Source organism: Oncorhynchus mykiss, chromosome 9 (genome assembly GCF_057628025.1).
Source record: "Oncorhynchus mykiss isolate SJ-2025 chromosome 9, ASM5762802v1, whole genome shotgun sequence".
NCBI lineage: Eukaryota > Metazoa > Chordata > Actinopteri > Salmoniformes > Salmonidae > Oncorhynchus > Oncorhynchus mykiss.
Window position 1 is genome coordinate 70580846 of NC_143030.1, and position 18261 is coordinate 70599106.

At 42.9% G+C, this 18261-nt stretch overlaps 1 protein-coding gene across 2 annotated transcripts in view; it reads right to left on the reverse strand.

Moving 5' to 3' along the window:
* The window catches only part of LOC110531238 (extended synaptotagmin-1), a 40732-nt gene that overhangs the window by 3244 nt on the left and 19227 nt on the right, over positions 1 to 18261 (reverse strand). The window contains exons 12-29 of one of the 2 annotated variants that reach the window (XR_016483408.1): positions 16951 to 17040; positions 16693 to 16788; positions 16327 to 16398; positions 15991 to 16077; positions 15648 to 15788; positions 15026 to 15211; positions 14376 to 14552; positions 14113 to 14195; positions 13981 to 14029; positions 13405 to 13494; positions 11727 to 11822; positions 11408 to 11479; positions 11067 to 11222; positions 10655 to 10801; positions 7361 to 7500; positions 3293 to 3379; positions 2364 to 2501; positions 667 to 772 (exon numbers count right to left, since the gene is read on the reverse strand). Coding sequence is in view for 1 of the 2 variants with exons in the window: in XM_036988711.2 (XP_036844606.2) it covers positions 667 to 772; positions 2364 to 2501; positions 3293 to 3379; positions 7361 to 7500; positions 10655 to 10801; positions 11067 to 11153; positions 11408 to 11479; positions 11727 to 11822; positions 13405 to 13494; positions 13981 to 14029; positions 14113 to 14195; positions 14376 to 14552; positions 15026 to 15211; positions 15648 to 15788; positions 15991 to 16077; positions 16327 to 16398; positions 16693 to 16788; positions 16951 to 17040 (1944 nt within the window). In the remaining variant the exon portion in view is untranslated. The remainder of the gene's footprint in view (positions 1 to 666; positions 773 to 2363; positions 2502 to 3292; positions 3380 to 7360; positions 7501 to 10654; positions 10802 to 11066; positions 11223 to 11407; positions 11480 to 11726; positions 11823 to 13404; positions 13495 to 13980; positions 14030 to 14112; positions 14196 to 14375; positions 14553 to 15025; positions 15212 to 15647; positions 15789 to 15990; positions 16078 to 16326; positions 16399 to 16692; positions 16789 to 16950; positions 17041 to 18261) is intronic. The other variant, XM_036988711.2, reaches the window with a different exon arrangement.

The following is an 18261-nucleotide window of genomic DNA, read 5'->3' on the forward strand; positions in this document are numbered from 1 at the left end:
AACGGATGATCTCTGCATGTGTTGCTCCCACAGTGAAGCATGGAGGAGGAGGTATGATGGTGTGGGGGTGCTTTGCTAGTGGCATTGTTAGTGATTTATTTAGAATTCAAAGTACACTTAACCACCATGGCAACCACATAATTCTGCAGCGATACTCCATTCCATCTGGTTTGCGCTTAGTGGAACTATCATTTATTTTTCAACAGGACAATGATCCAACACACCTCCAGGCTGTGTAAGGGCTATTCGACCAATAAGGAGAGTGATGGGGTTCTGCATCAGATGACCTGGCCTCCACAATCACCCAACCTCAACCCAATTGAGATGGTTGGGGATGAGTTGAACCGCAGAGTGAAGGAAAAGCAGCTAACAAGTGCTCAGCATATGTGGGAACTCCTTCAAGACTGTTGGAAAAGCATTCCAGGTGAAGCTGGTTGAGATAATGCCAAGAGTGTGCAAAGCTGTCATCAAGGCAAAGGGTGGTTACTTTGAAGATTCTAAAATATATAATATAACACCTTTTTGATTACTACATGATTCCATGTGTTATTTCATAGTTTTGATGTCTTCACTAATATTGTACAATGTAGAAAAACCCTTGAATGAGTAGGTGTGTCCAAACTTTTGATTGGTACTGTATATTTAAGGATTTTACACAAATAATACCTTTCCTATGAGCTCTCTCTCCCTGCTCATGAAGGATACGTTGTTTTTGACAGTCAGGTCAAGTCTTTTCTGCATGCACTCCTCCAGAGTGAAGTCAAAGTCAAACCTGCACAAAATAATAAGACATACAATGCAGGATACGAATAAATGACATGACCAGTATTACATAACTATTAGACAGTATTATTACACATAACTATTACACATAATATTATTACATATAACTATTACACATAGTATTAGTACATATAACTATTACACATAGTATTATTACATATAACTATTACACAGTATTATTACACATAACTATTACACATAGTATTATTACACATAACTATTACACATAGTATTATTACATATAACTATTACACATAGTATTAGTACATATAACTATTACACATAGTATTATTACACATAACTATTACACAGTATTATTACACATAGTATTATTACACATAACTATTACACATAGTATTATTACACATAACTATTACCCATAGTATTATTACACATAGTATTATTACACATAACTATTACACATAGTATTATTACACATAGTATTATTACACATAGTATTATTACATATAACTATTACACATAGTATTATTACACATAACTATTACCCATAGTATTATTACATATAACTATTACACATAGTATTATTACACATAGTATTATTACACATAGTATTATTACACATAACTATTACACATAGTATTATTACATATAACTATTACACATAGTATTATTACACATAACTATTACACAGTATTATTACACATAGTATTATTACACATAACTATTACACATAGTATTATTACACATAACTATTACCCATAGTATTATTACACATAGTATTATTACACATAACTATTACACATAGTATTATTACACATAGTATTATTACACATAGTATTATTACATATAACTATTACACATAGTATTATTACACATAACTATTACCCATAGTATTATTACACATAGTATTATTACACATAACTATTACACATAGTATTATTACACATAGTATTATTACACATAGTATTATTACACATAGTATTATTACACATAACTATTACACATAGTATTAGTACATATAACTATTACACAGTATTATTACACATTACTATTACACATAGTATTATTACACACCACTATTACACACCTCTTACACACCTCTTACACATAGTATTATTACACATTACTATTATCCATAGTATTACACAACTAGTTCCCATAGTATTACTATACATAACTACTACACATAGTATTATCACATTTTACATTTACATTTTGGTCATCTAGAGACGCCCTATCCAGAGTGTCTTACAGTTAGTGCATTCGTCTTAAGATAGCTAGGTGGGACAAGCACATATCACAGTCATAGTAAGTACCCTTTCCCTCAATAAAATAGCTATGAGCAAAGTCAGAGCTAGTAATAACACAGAACTAACTACTGTATAGCTGATAGTTTGATACATAGGGCTAGGACTTTAGAGATACAAAAAGCCAGCAAGCAGTATCAGATATTAGTATTACACAAAACTAACTATGGTATAACTAGGGCCCAGAGTTACAGGGTCTGGAAAACCTCCTGTCCCTACACATTCCCTCTCTCTAGTCTCCTGGTGTCTCCTCCTGTCTCTAATCTCCTGTCCCTACACATTCCCTCTCTCTAGTCTCAACTCCCATCTCACCTCTCGTTAAACTCAGGGTTGAGGTCTCTCTTCTTGGTGATGGTCTTTCTCTTGGTGGTCCTGTTCTTGTCCGGCAGAAGGATAAAGGAGACATATGGGTCGGAGCTGTCCTTAGCAGACCCACAAGCTGGCAGGCCCCTAGAGGTAAACAGAGAACTGGGTGACAAACTGTGTCATACACTGGGTACAGGAACCACAATGATCACATACTGGAAGTAGACAAACAATAGCCCATTGAAACAGTCTTATGGGGCTAACTTTTTTCTCTTTCTTTTTTAAGAATATTCATGTATTCATTCAAATACAATCTAACAATGGGTTCACAATCCCAAATATTCTGAATGCATTTACATTACATTAAAAAACAATACAACATGAACGAGCAAATATGTACAGTACCAGTCAAAGGTTTGGACACACCTACTCATTCAAGGGTTTTTCTTAATTTTTTACTATTTTCCACATTGTAGAATAATAGTGAAGACATCAAACTATGAAATAAGACATGGAATCATGTAGTAACAAAAAAAGTGTTAAATAAGTCAAAATATATGTTATATTTGAGATTCTTCAAATAGCCACCCTTTGCATTGATGACAGCTTTGCACAGTCTTGGCATTCTTTCAACCAGCTTCAGAGATGTACTTTGAAGAATCTCCAATATAAAATATATTTTGATTTGTTTAACACTTTTTTGTTTACTACATGATTCCATGTGAGTAATTTCATATTTATGTTGTCTTCACTGTTATTCTACAATTTAGAAAATAGTAAAAAATACATTTTAAAAAAACCCTGGAATGAGTAGGTCTGTCCAAACTTTTTACTGGTACTGTATATGATTTATAGAGAATATAGGGCTATATGGCAAAGTACTGTAAACCACCAGCCGATCCAGTGCATTGTGGGTATTGTAGTTTAGGACAGACCTGCAGGAGAGGACGGTGATGTACAGCCTGTTCTCCTCTGTTGAGTAGCCAATTTGCAGCTTCACCTGGCCAGGGCTCTGACCACCTCTGAGAGAAGATACACAGAATCTCAATTGGTTTTACTCGACTCCTCCGTCATCTCCTCGCCTCCTTTTGAAAAAGTTCAGAGGTAATCAAGGGGAGGGGGCGAGGAGAGGAAATGTGGAAACAAATGTGCTTGTATAAAATGAGACGCTCCTTCTCCACTAGCGTGTCATCAGGCAAATGACGTTTACAGAGTAGGAATCCCAAAATACATATGAAAAGTGATAAAAAGAAATGTAGCTAGTTGTGCTAGACATTTTATAGATCAAATATAGTAGCGTATTTTTTTTCAAACATGTGCATGCTTTTCTACTCTGAGAAAACAGCAGGTGTGGCAGATTTTAAATGTTTTTATTTTATTCCAGATAGAACCCTTTTGGGTTCCATGTAGAACCCTCTGTGGAAAGGGTTCTACATGGAACCCAAAAGAGTTCTACCTGGAACCAAAACAGGTTCTTCAAATGGTTCTACTATGTGAACAGCCGAAGAACCCTTTTAGGTTCTAGATAGCACCATTTTTTTAAGAGTGTACTCCTCCGCTCGCCTATTGCCGTTTCTCAATCCTGTACAAGCAATTTTTGATCTGTGTTGAAACATATCTATAGCAGAACAGCAATGATAAAATGCTCAAATATATTTACAGAACATCTGATCATTCTCTTGCCTTAGTACATGACTTGCATATCTTAGACCACCGTTTGCATTAAATACAAATATCATCAGTGAATAAAAAATGAGGTCTTAAGTGTTTTGTTCACAGAACATTACAACCTTGTTTTGATCAGAACAGAAATGTGTGCAATTGTGTTCACTGTTTTCCGGAATTCAGTAAATACTACTGGACAAAATTCTAAAATCACCTAGTGCCATATCATGTACAATATATGGAAAGACGTGGGCAATGGGGACTGTCTAATTGTTATGTTTTTTTTTTTTTTTTACAATACTTCGTACATGCTTTGAAAGGAGTTGTTTTAGTTATACATAACTTTGGATTACTCCAAAGTCATCGTCGCCAACATTCTGATCTTCCATTATAGAGCGTTGCTTTGTTGTGGATGTAGGCCAATACATTCATATCAGTTGTATTCCTCTAATTGATTCACCCTTCCACATTTCTATGGTGGATTGTGTTTTTGGGCATCAATGAAAAGTCTCCAAAACTGTGAGCAAATCAACCTTTGTATTGAATGCATGAAATTGGACTGTGATGATATCGATGAATGAATCCTGCCCGCAATGTGCTTATTTGTATTTTATATCAGAAATCATTTTTGATTTGATGTATATGAAATTGTTTGGTGAAATGCATAAAAGGAGGACAAACAACGAGGATTAACTTTTGCCCAATTGAGAATCTCCCATGGTTACAGTTTACATGGATTATACATGTATTCATTCATTGCAGGTTAATGTTTAAACCTAACCATAACCTTAACCACACTGCTAACCCTAATGCCTAACCCTAACCTTAAATGAAGACCAAAAACCTGCTTTTTGTTTATAGAGATTTTTACAATATAGCCAATTTTGACTTTGCAGCTGGCCCATCTTGCAGAAATCGCTCAGTTCTGCCTCCAGGACAAGATTCATCCCAATAAACGTCAACATGCTTATTGATTGTGACTAGGCCCAGAGTTGTTCCTGGTCACGAGGTCAGGAACAACTCTGGGCCCTACTTATAATGTTTGATTAGAAGTGTTATTTCTATGGTGAAGTACAGTACACTGCAGTGAGAAGAACAACGTGTACCATGCAGGCCCGTTGGACATCACTTCTCAGTTCTTACTGTACTGTAATGTTCTGTACTGTCCTGTAATGTTCTGTACTGTCCTGTAATGTTCTGTACTGTACTGTAATGTTCTATACTGTCCTGTAATGTTCTGTACTGTCCTGTAATGTGCTGTACTGTACTGTAATGTTCTGTACTGTACTGTAATGTGATGTACTGTACTGTAATGTTCTGTACTGTCCTGTAATGTTCTGTACTGTAATGTTCTGTCCTGTACTGTAATGTTCTGTACTGTACTGTAATGTTCTGTACTGTCCTGTAATGTGCTGTACTGTGCTGTAATGTGCTGTACTGTCCTGTAATGTACTGTACTGTGCGGTAATGTGCTGTAGTGTACTGTAATGTGCTGTACTGTAATGTGCTGTACTGTAATGTGCTGTAATGCACTGTACTGTAATGTACTGTACTGTAATGTGCTGTAATGTGCTGTAATGCGCTGTACTGTAATGTGCTGTACTGTAATGTGCTGTACTGTAATGTGCTGTACTGTAATGTACTGTAATGCGCTGTACTGTAATGTACTGTAATGCGCTGTACTGTAATGTGCTGTACTGTAATGCGCTGTACTGTAATGTACTGTAATGCGCTGTACTGTAATGTACTGTAATGCGCTGTACTGTAATGTGCTGTAATGTACTGTAATGCGCTGTACTGTAATGTACTGTACTGTAATGTGCTGTAATGTACTGTAATGCACTGTACTGTAATGCACTGCACTGTAGTGTACTGTAATGCGCTGTACTGTAATGTGCTGTAATGTGCTGTAATGCGCTGTACTATAATGTGCTGTACTGTAATGTACTGTAATGTGCTGTAATGCGCTGTACTGTAATGTGCTGTAATGTGCTGTAATGCGCTGTGCTGTAATGTGCTGCAATGTGCTGTACTGTAATGTGCTGTAATGCGCTGTACTGTAATGTGCTGTACTGTAATGTAATGTGCTGCAATGTACTGTAATGTACAGTAATGTGTTGTAATGCGCTGTGCTGTAATGTGCTGTAATGTGCTGTAATGTGCTGCAATGTACTGTGCTGTACTGTCCTGTAATGTGCTGTACTGTGCTGTAATGTGCTGTACTGTCCTGTAATGTGCTGTAATGTGCTGTACTGTGCTGTAATGTGCTGTACTGTAATGTAATGTGCTGTACTGTGCTGTAATGTGCTGTACTGTAATGTAATGTGCTGTAATGTGCTGTACTGTGCTGTAATGTGCTGTACTGTAATGTAATGTGCTGCAATGTGCTGTACTGTAATGTAATGTGCTCTACTGTACTGTAATGTGCTGTAATGCGCTGTACTGTAATGTGCTGTAATGTGCTGTACTGTAATGTGCTGTACTGTAATGTGCTGTACTGTAATGTGCTGTACTGTAATGCGCTGTACTGTAATGTACTGTAATGCGCTGTACTGTAATGTACTGTAATGCGCTGTACTGTAATGTGCTGTAATGTACTGTAATGTGCTGTACTGTAATGTGCTGTAATGTACTGTAATGCGCTGTACTGTAATGTGCTGTACTGTAATGTACTGTAATGTGCTGTAATGCACTGTACTGTAATGTGCTGTAATGTGCTGTACTGTAATGTGCTGTACTGTAATGTACTGTAATGTGCTGTACTGTGATGTACTTTAATGTGCTGTAATGCGCTGTACTGTAATGTACTGTAATGTGCTGTAATGCGCTGTGCTGTAATGTGCTGTAATGTGCTGTAATGCGCTGTAATGTAATGTGCTGTACTGTAATGTACTGTAATGTGCTGTAATGTGCTGTACTGTAATGTACTGTAATGTGCTGTAATGCGCTGTACTGTAATGTGCTGTACTGTAATGTACTGTAATGTCCTGTAATGTGCTATAATGCGCTGTACTGTAATGTGCTGTACTGTAATGTACTGTAATGTACTGTAATGTGCTGTAATGCGCTGTACTATAATGTGCTTTAATGTGCTGTACTGTAATGTGTTGTACTGTAATGTACTGTAATGTGCTGTAATGCGCTGTACTGTAATGTGCTGTAATGTGCTGTACTGTAATGTACTGTAATGTGCTGTACTGTAATGTACTGTAATGTGCTGTAATGTGCTGTACTGTAATGTGCTGTAATGTGCTGTACTGTAATGTGCTGTACTGTAATGTAATGTGACCGGAACACAATGGGGCATTGATGCGAGTATGAGCTTCAGAATGACTCACAATTGAGAGAGCGGTGATCTGTGTCGCAGGTTTGGTTCAGTGTCCCGTCTGTGGATGACATGGTCTCTCTCCTCACTGCCCTCCCCAGTAGTATCACTGGACACACCACTAGGACACACTGCCAGCTGGGTGTTCAACATCTACAGGACAAAGTGCATTTCATATTCCACTCAAGTTTCAAGCTTCAGTTCATTCCATTTTAAAGGTTATTTCACACAAAGTCACGACACACTTAAAAAACAGATACAATATAACATTTATGAGTAAGAAACGCGTGACAGTAAAATGCTTATCAGGATGGAAGGTATTAAGAGCTCACATGATGACATTAATGTAGAAAGAGGGTGTTCAGAGCAAATGCAATCATGTTGTTTTGGAGGAATAGTCATGGGACAGTGTTGAGTTTAGTGTGTACAGTTCTTGGCAGGTATGCATATAGTTGCTACAAGCATTTCACTACACCCGCAATAACATCTAGCACCCGCAATAACATCTAGCACCCGCAATAACATCTACACCCGCAATGACATCTAGCACCCGCAATAACATCTAGCACCCACAATAACATCTACACCCGCAATAACATCTACCACCCGCAATAACATCCAGCACCCGCAATAACATCTAGCACCCACAATAACATCTACATCCTCAATAACATCTAGCACCTGCAATAACATCTACACCCGCAATAACATCTAGCACCTGCAATAACATCTAGCACCCGCAATAACATCTAGCACCCGCAATAACATCTAGCACCCGCAATAACATCTAGCACCCACAATAACATCTACACCCGCAATAACATCTAGCATCCCCAATAACATCTAGCATCCCCAATAACATCTGCACCCGCAATAACATCTGCACCCGCAAGAACATCTAGCACCCACAATAACATCTAGCACCCGCAATAACATCTAGCACCCGCAATAACATCTACACCCGCAATAACATCTAGCACCCGCAATAACATCTGCACCCGCAATAACATCTGCACCCGCAATAACATCTACACCCGCAATGACATTTAGCACCCGCAATAACATCTAGCACCCGCAATAACATCTAGCACCCGCAATAACATCTAGCACCCGCAATAACATCTACACCCGCAATAACATCTAGCATCCCCAATAACATCTAGCATCCCCAATAACATCTGCACCCGCAATAACATCTGCACCCGCAAGAACATCTAGCACCCACAATAACATCTAGCACCCGCAATAACATCTAGCACCCGCAATAACATCTACACCCGCAATAACATCTAGCACCCGCAATAACATCTGCACCCGCAATAACATCTGCACCCGCAATAACATCTACACCCGCAATGACATCTAGCACCCGCAATAACATCTAGCACCCACAATAACATCTACACCCGCAATAACATCTACACCCGCAATAACATCTAGCACCCGCAATAACATCTAGCACCCACAATAACATCTACATCCGCAATAACATCTAGCACCTGCAATAACATCTACACCCGCAATAACATCTAGCACCTGCAATAACATCTAGCACCCGCAATAACATCTAGCACCCGCAATAACATCTAGCACCCGCAATAACATCTAGCACCCGCAATAACATCTAGCACCCGCAATAACATCTACACCCGCAATAACATCTAGCATCCCCAATAACATCTAGCATCCCCAATAACATCTGCACCCGCAATAACATCTGCACCCGCAAGAACATCTGCACCCGCAATAACATCTAGCACCCGCAATAACATCTACACCCGCAATAACATCTAGCACCCGCAAGAACATCTGCACCCGCAATAACATCTGCACCCGCAATAACATCTACACCCGCAATAACATCTACACCCGCAATAACATCTAGCACCCGCAATAACATCTGCACCCGCAATAACATCTACACCCGCAATAACATCTACACCCGCAATAACATCTAGCATCCCCAATAACATCTAGCATCCCCAATAACATCTGCACCCGCAAGAACATCTGCACCCGCAAGAACATCTGCACCCGCAATAACATCTGCACCCGCAATAACATCTGCACCCGCAATAACATCTAGCACCCGCAAGAACATCTAGCACCCGCAATAACATCTAGCACCCGCAAGAACATCTGCACCCGCAATAACATCTGCACCCGCAATAACATCTACACCCGCAATAACATCTACACCCGCAATAACATCTAGCACCCGCAATAACATCTGCACCCGCAATAACATCTACACCCGCAATAACATCTACACCCGCAATAACATCTAGCACCCGCAATAACATCTAGCACCCGCAATAACATCTAGCACCCGCAATAACATCTGCACCCGCAATAACATCTGCACCCGCAAGAACATCTGCACCTGCAATAACATCTACACCCGCAATAACATCTACACCCGCAATAACATCTAGCACCCGCAATAACATCTACACCCGCAATAACATCTACACCCGCAATAACATCTAGCACCCGCAATAACATCTACACCCGCAATAACATCTACACCCGCAATAACATCTACACCCGCAATAACATCTGCACCCGCAAGAACATCTGCACCCGCAATAACATCTGCACCCGCAATAACATCTGCACCCGCAATAACATCTAGCACCCGCAAGAACATCTAGCACCCGCAATAACATCTAGCACCCGCAAGAACATCTGCACCCGCAATAACATCTGCACCCGCAATAACATCTAGCACCCGCAATAACATCTAGCACCCGCAATAACATCTGCACCCGCAATAACATCTGCACCCGCAAGAACATCTGCACCCGCAATAACATCTACACCCGCAATAACATCTACACCCGCAATAACATCTAGCACCCGCAATAACATCTACACCCGCAATAACATCTACACCCGCAATAACATCTAGCACCCGCAATAACATCTACACCCGCAATAACATCTACACCCGCAATAACATCTACACCCGCAATAACATCTAGCACCCGCAATAACATCTACACCCGCAATAACATCTACACCCGCAATAACATCTACACCCGCAATAACATCTACACCCGCAATAACATCTGCTAAACATGTGTGACACTTGTTTAGCAGTACTTGTTTTCTTTCAAATACTTTGAGCATTTGATTGAGCCTGCCTGACATGCCAGATGGGCAGAGTTTACACTTCACTGTTCCATTGTGTCAGACAAGCTCAATCTAGCACAGATACACTATTTGGAAGAATAAAAAAACTATTTGAACCCAGGTCTGGACAGTGGTTTGGTACAGAGTGTGTGTGTCTGTATTATGAGTTAACCTTGAGTGTGGCCCTCAGTAGAATCTGGCTCTCTGGGAGGGCCCCGTCCAGACTCAGCCATCGGTCCAGCACCAGGCCCTGCTCTGACAGCACCTCTCTCAGGGGCAACACCACCGTGCCCATGGCCTGGCCACAGCTGTGGGACAGCTACACACACACAGAGAAACAGGCACACACACACACAGAGATGGGTGCACACACATGATCAGAGACAACGTAGGGCACCGCAATGTCATTATTCCACTGTTAACTCATTGTCTCCCAGGTTTGAATGGTATATCAAAATGTGTAAGCAAACTATGAAAACTGGTTAACACTATTGTCAGCAGCAAGAGTAAATCATTCTTAAGCCAAGACATTCATACAGTAAAACAAATGTATACTGTTCAACCCTGGTGGACCCTTCCCTCACCTTCACTATAAGGAGTTCCTCTGTAGGGTCACGAACCAGGAAGTGGAAAGCTTCATCCCACCGAGGAGACGTAGAGCACTCGCACACCTTTGAAAAAGAGATGGATGGAAAAATTGTCCATGCTTCCTTTTGTACTCTCTAGTAAGCATACTGTATCTGTCAATAGACATGGAGTCAAGAGAAATATAGATGGCTTAACTGACAACGTCACCAAAATGATGTGCACGCTTCAATGTGGCAGAAGTCTAGCAACAATGACAAGAAATTGCCATGTGGGAATCCTAGTTGGCTTGTGTCACTTTTGTTGCTAAACAACCAACCCGTCTATAAGATACACTTACCTTGGTTTTGTATGACATGGCCCTCAGCGAAATCTCTGCCCCGACTTTTGGCTCCTTTCCATCCTTCTTCAACTGTGGATAAAATAAATTAAAGGGCTGCAATAGAATCAACATCGACAAATGTACATAAACAACAAATATACAAACCAATCCTCAAATGTCAATATTAAGTAATATATAGTAAAACCCAAACCCAGGATGTATATAAACACTTAGGATGTATTGTGGGCTATACAGTATATGACCACTGACAATATCAACAACAACAACAACAAGAACTGTATGTCAACACAGCAGGGCTGCAGGCCCCAGGTCTCACCGGCAGGCCGTGGGCTCTCTCCAGGTACACAAACAACACAGCAGCCGACGGCACTGCCTTGTTCTGGTACTGCTGCTGGGCCTGGTACTGCAGGATCTGGAGGTTCAGAATTATAATACACTGTTAGAACCAGATTCTGGTAGAGCAGAGATGTCACGCCCTGACCTTAGTTGTCTTTGTTTTCTTTATTATTTTGGTTAGGTCAGGGTGTGACGAGGGTGGTATGTGTGTTTTTGTCATGTCTAGGGTTTTTTGTATATCTATGGGGTTTTGGTATTGTCTAGGTAAATGTAGGTCTATGGTGGCCTGAATTGGTTCCCAATCAGAGGCAGCTGTTTATCGTTGTCTCTGATTGGGAATCCTATTTAGGTTACCATTTTCCATTTTGGTTTTGTGGGTTATTGTCTATGTGTAGTTGCATGGCAGCACTCGTGTTTATAGCGTCACGTTAGTTTGTTTAGTGTTCTTTGTTTAAATGAAGAAGAATGTATTCATCTCACGCTGCACCTTGGTCTCCTCGTTATGACGAACGTGACAAGAGAGGAATGTGGAGAGATTACAGAGAGGGAAAGAAAGGGTTAAAATGAGAGAGAGATATGGAGAGAGGGGAGAGAGAGATATGGAGAGGGGGAGAGAGATAGGGAGAGGGGAGAGAGAGATATGGAGAAAAGGAAAGGGAGAGGGGAGAGAGAGATGGAGAAAGGGAAAGGGGAGAGAGAGATGGAGAGAGATGGGGAGAGAGAGATATGGAGAAAAGGAGAGGGGGAGAGAGATAGGGAGAGGGGAGAGAGAGATATGGAGAAAGGGAGAGGGGAGAGAGAGATAGGGAGAGAGATATGGAGAAGGGGAGAGAGAGTATGGAGAAAGGGAGAGGGGAGAGAGAGATATGGAGAGGGGGAGAGAGAGTATGGAGAAGGGGAGAGAGATAGGGAGAGGGGAGAGAGAGATATGGAGAAAGGGAGAGGGGAGAGAGAGATAGGGAGAGAGATATGGAGAAGGGGAGAGAGATATGGAGAAGGGGAGAGAGAGTATGGAGAAAGGGAGAGGGGAGAGAGAGATATGGAGAGGGGGAGAGAGAGTATGGAGAAAGGGAGAGGGGAGAGAGAGATATGGAAAAAGGGAGAGGGGGAGAGAAAGAGTATGGAAAAAGGGAGAGGGGGAGAGAAAGAGTATGGGGAAAGGGAGAGGGGGAGAGAAAGAGCATGGGGAAAGGGAGAGGGGAGAGAGAGATATGGAGAGGGGGAGAGAGAGTATGGAGAAAGGGAGAGGGGAGAGAGATATGGAGAAAGGGAGAGGGGAGAGAAAGAGTATGGAAAAAGGGAGAGGGGGAGAGAAAGAGTATGGAAAAAGGGAGAGGGGGAGAGAAAGAGTATGGGGAAAGGGAGAGGGGGAGAGAAAGAGCATGGGGAAAGGGAGAGGGGGGGAGAAAGAGTATGGGGAAAGGGAGAGGGGAAGAGAAAGAGTCTGGAGAAAGGGATAGGGTAGAGAGAGTATGGAGGGAAATGGAGAAAATGGGGGAGGGAGAAAGAAAGGGGAGAGAGAGAGAGGGGGAGGAAGAAAGACAGAGACAGAGGGAAAGAGTATGGGAAAAGAGGGAGAGTGAAAGGGAGAAAATAAGAGAGAGGGGGAGGGAGAGAGAAAGAGAGAGAGGGGGGGGAAGAGAACAGGGGAAGCTAACCTGATTTAGTCTGGCAGACTCTGAGACCGTGGGGAGCCACTCCATGACCAGGTGAAGCCGACCTGACTTCACATCATTTAGAGTGTACCACTGTGATAGAAACAGACACATGATTACCAGAGTATTATCAGAGTACCATCAGATTACCAGAGTACCATCAGATTATCAGAGTACCATCAGATTACCAGAGTACCATCAGATTATCAGAGTACCATCAGATTACCAGAGTACCATCAGATTATCAGAGTACCATCAGATTACCAGAGTACCATCAGATTATCAGAGTACCATCAGATTACCAGAGTACCATCAGATTACCAGAGTACCATCAGATTACCAGAGTACCATCAGATTATCAGAATACCATCAGATTACCAGAGTACCATCAGATTACCAGAGTACCATCAGATTACCAGAGTACCATCAGATTATCAGAGTACCATCAGATTATCAGAGCACCATTACAATAATGTAAGAGCGACAATTTTGGGGGCATAGCTCTACCACTGGCCATACAGAAAACACAGCTAAATCTGTCAGAAAAACAATCACTTATAGTGAATAGTTAGATGTTACCTCATCAGTGAACTGTGGGCTGATGATGTCTTGCAAGTTTAACTTGAACCTGAAACAAACAAAACATAAATGTATTCAGCAGAATAATTCTGACTTGTTTTGAGGCACCATGTTATCTGGTCAGAACCTCACCTCCCCAAGAAGTCATCCTGGTCCAGATCTTTATCAAACAGCTCAAACTGGATCTCCTGACCAGGCAGCTGGGTTAAGATGATCTGAGGACACAGAGGTGCTTGACGTTTTGCACAACAATCTTTAATAGGTCTAAATTCTGCATTAATGAATGAATAATCCCCTCATTATTGTTTACAGTATGAGAGCATAAGATCTATGTGTGTCCGGAGACAGCATGTACTGAAAATACTGTGGATATCCAGCACAGCTGTATATTCTACCTCGTAGAGTTCGTTCCAGGAGGGGTTCAGGTTCTCTTTGATGGTGTGGCTGCGGAAGGTGACTCCTGCCACCCTGATCTTGACGTAGGGGTCACTCTTCCCCTTCACCATGCCCCCTATGAAGTTATCCTTGGCTATCAGGTTACTGGCCTCCGCCAGGTGGATACGCAGCACTCCCTAGAGAGGGGGAGGGATGGGTAGAGAGAGGGAGGATGAGAAATATGGAGAGGGTACACTATACAATACGTTATCCTTGGCTATCAGGTTACTGGCCTCCGCAGCACACCATACGGTGAGAGGAGCAGAGAGAGAGAGGAGCAGAGAGAGAGAGGAGCAGAGAGAGAGAGGAGCAATGAGAGAGAGGAGCAGAGAGAGAGAGGAGCAGAGAGAGAGAGGAGCAGAGAGAGAGAGGAGCAGAGAGAGAGAGGAGCAGTGAGAGAGAGGAGCAAAGAGAGAGAGGAGCAAAGAGAGAGAGGAGCAGAGAGAGAGAGGAGCAATGAGAGAGAGGAGCAGAGAGAGAGAGGAGCAGAGAGAGAGAGGAGCAGAGAGAGAGAGGAGCAGAGAGAGAGAGAGGAGCAGTGAGAGAGAGGAGCAAAGAGAGAGAGGAGCAGAGAGAGAGGAGCAGTGTGTGTGTCTGTTAGCGGACTCACCTCACTAGCGAAGTCCGAGTCAGGGGTGGTCTGTTGGGGTCGTGTGGGTTCAGTTTTGGGGGCTCCACCCACTCCCCCGATGGCTACCTCTGACGTGGTACCCCCGTCTCCGTGGCCTGCCCCTGGGCTTGGGAGGTGAGGAGATACGGAACTGGTAAGAGAGGCATCCTCATTTAAATGCAGAACCTATAACACAGGAGAGAGAAGAGAGGGAGATGCTTAGTCAGAACGAAAAACATTAGGACAGGTTATGCCATAACCGTATGCCTGTGTTCTGTGTGTGTCTGTGTGTTCTGTATTTCTGTGTTCTGTGTGTGTCTGTGTGTTCTGTATCTCTGTGTTCTGTGTGTTCTGTATCTCTGTGTTCTGTGTGTGTCTGTGTGTTCTGTATCTCTGTGTTCTGTGTGTGTCTGTGTGTTCTGTATCTCTGTGTTCTGTGTGTGTCTGTATCGCTGTGTTTCTGTGTGTGTGTGTGTGTGTGTGTGTGTGTGTGTGTGTCCATACATGCAGGTATGTGTTTTCATTCTATGTGCGACTGTAGGTGTTTTTTGTGTGCGCGTCGGTGCTTCCGTGTATGCCTGTATGTGTGTGTGTGGGGGGGGGGGGTTCCCCACCCACCCACCCTCAGAACAGCATTGATATAGATGCGGCCAGAGTTGTCCAGCTGGAACCACTGATCCATGCTGAGGTCAGGACTAGCCAGCAGACGGGTCAGCGGGATGGACAGACTGCCCAGAGACAGAGCCCGGTCATCATCCTTCACCTGGGAGAGAGGGAGGAGGAGGAGGTGTAGGAGGACAGGAGGTGAAGGAGGACAGGAGGGGGAGGAGGAAGAGGTGGAGGGTGAAGGGGAAGAGGTGGGGGAGGAGGAAGAGGTGGAAGAGTGTCAGTAACCACAGTAACAACAGGATTTCTGTAACACTTTGACAGACAACAGAAAGTATGCTTCTAATAAGATTTTTTACATGAATATCAAGTTCCTGTTTGCGAGGGTCCTGGATATAGAAGGTGAAGGCATCTTCCCACACAGGGTCAGAGGTCAGATAACAGATCTAGAGATGGCAGAGACGAGGATATATTTATGAAGAAATATACAGAGCTAGGTTAGAATATAATGATCATTATATTATAGGTTATATAGAATGTTATAGAATGTTAACAGTAAGGCCCTCTGATCCCATAGCAAGTCTAGGGACAAGAGGGAAGACGTTATCCACTATATGTGATGGAACATATGAGATACTGGTTAGGTTAGGTAGAATGGTTACACTCTCTGAGAGTGTATGGTGGTGAATTCCTACCCTACTCTCCTTGGTTGTGTTCTGTACCGACAGCTGCACCATGGGGCTGGGGTCCTTATTGCCCTTCTTCCTCTGAAAGACACAAATGTGTTGTTTTACAGGGTCAGCCATAGTAGTACGGCACCCCTTGAGCAAATGAGGGTGAAGTGCCTTACTCAAGAGCACATCGGCAGATTTTTATTTGAACCCTCTAACCGCTAGGCTACCTGAGGACAGACTGAACCAATCAGGTTGCGTTCCAGGTCGTCTTTACTGCAGTTCCTGAGAAGTTAAACACTTCCCTAGGCATGGTGAGATCTGATCATCTGTGCAGTACGACTGCAATGAAGACATCCTGGAACATGGCCACAGTCAGTCAGTACTCACAGGCAGGTCCTGAGCACGGTCCAGGTAGACAGACAGGATGGCTGCAGAGGGAGGGTCTCCAGTCTTACAGGTCATATTCTGGTTCCTCTGGATAACCTGATCGCAGGGAGAAACAGACAAGAGTGTTTCAGGTATATGAATATGATGTACCTGGTCAAAGCAGAAAAGGTAACTACTGATGAGTGTTTGAAGGCAGAATGATACAGCTCAATATTTACACAGCATCTTTGTTTACCAACTACTGCGCTGTGGACACACCTCACTGAGTCGGTCAGCAGAGGACAGCAGAGAGAGCCACTCCAGACGGAGGTGAACACTGCCTGATGTCACATCCTTCAGCTTCAACCACTAGGAGAGAAAAGGGGGGGGGGGGTTAAAGAGAGACAGGTGTGTGTTAGAGAATTGTAGTGAGGCTGAGCAGTGCACCAGACCGTCACAACTGAAAGGATGTTTTAACATTTCAGAAACCACATAAATATGATACAGCCGGTGGAGGCTGCTGAGGGGAAAACGGCCCATAACAATGGCTGGAATGGAGTCAATGGAATGGTATCAAACACATCCAACACACGTGGTTTCCATGTGGAATGGTGATACCATTCCATTGACTCCATTCCAGCCATTGTTATGAGCCGTCCTCCCCTCAGCAGCCTCCACTGGATATAGCCCAACTGACATGGAGTTGATCTTAAACATGCACATTGACTAACCTCTGACTAAACCATTGAGAGTCATAGAGGGGCGTAACGTTATTGTCGTGAAATGGACTAAACCATTGAGTCAGCAAGGAGGGTAATGTTATTGTGGTGAAATGCACTAAACCACTGAGAGTCATAGAGGGATGTAACGTTATTGTGGAGAAACGGTGAGTACAGACTGAGCCAGCAGGAGATCACTGAGCCAGCAGGAGATCACTGAGCCAGCAGGAGATCACGAGGAGGGAGGTACACGGGGTCTGCATGACACTTGCTGTTTGAAGGAATTACCAGATTCAGCCTTCATTCTGACCCAGTCTACAGCCATGTCTCAGGGTAGCCTTCATTCTGACCCAGTCTACAGCCATGTCTCAGGGTAGCCTTCATTCTGACCCAGGCTACAGCCATGTCTCAGGGTAGCCTTCTTTCTGACCCAGGCTACATCCATGTCTCAGGGTAGCCTTCATTCTGACCCAGGCTACAGCCATGTCTCAGGGTAGCCTTCTTTCTGACCCAGGCTACAGCCATGTCTAAGGGTAGCCTTCATTCTGACCCAGGCTACAGCCATGTCTCAGGGTAGCCTTCATTCTGACCCAGTCTACATCCATGTCTCAGGGTAGCCTTCATTCTGACCCAGGCTACAGCCATGTCTCAGGGTAGGCTTCATTCTGACCCAGTCTACAGCCATGTCTCAGGGTAGCCTTCATTCTGACCCAGTCTACAGCCATGTCTCAGGGTAGCCTTCAATCTGACCCAGTCTACAGCCATGTCTCAGGGTAGCCTTCATTCTGACCCAGTCTACAGCCATGTCTCAGGGTAGCCTTCATTCCAGCTCAGTGCCCTTTACACAGCATGGAGCGTTTACTCTCTACAC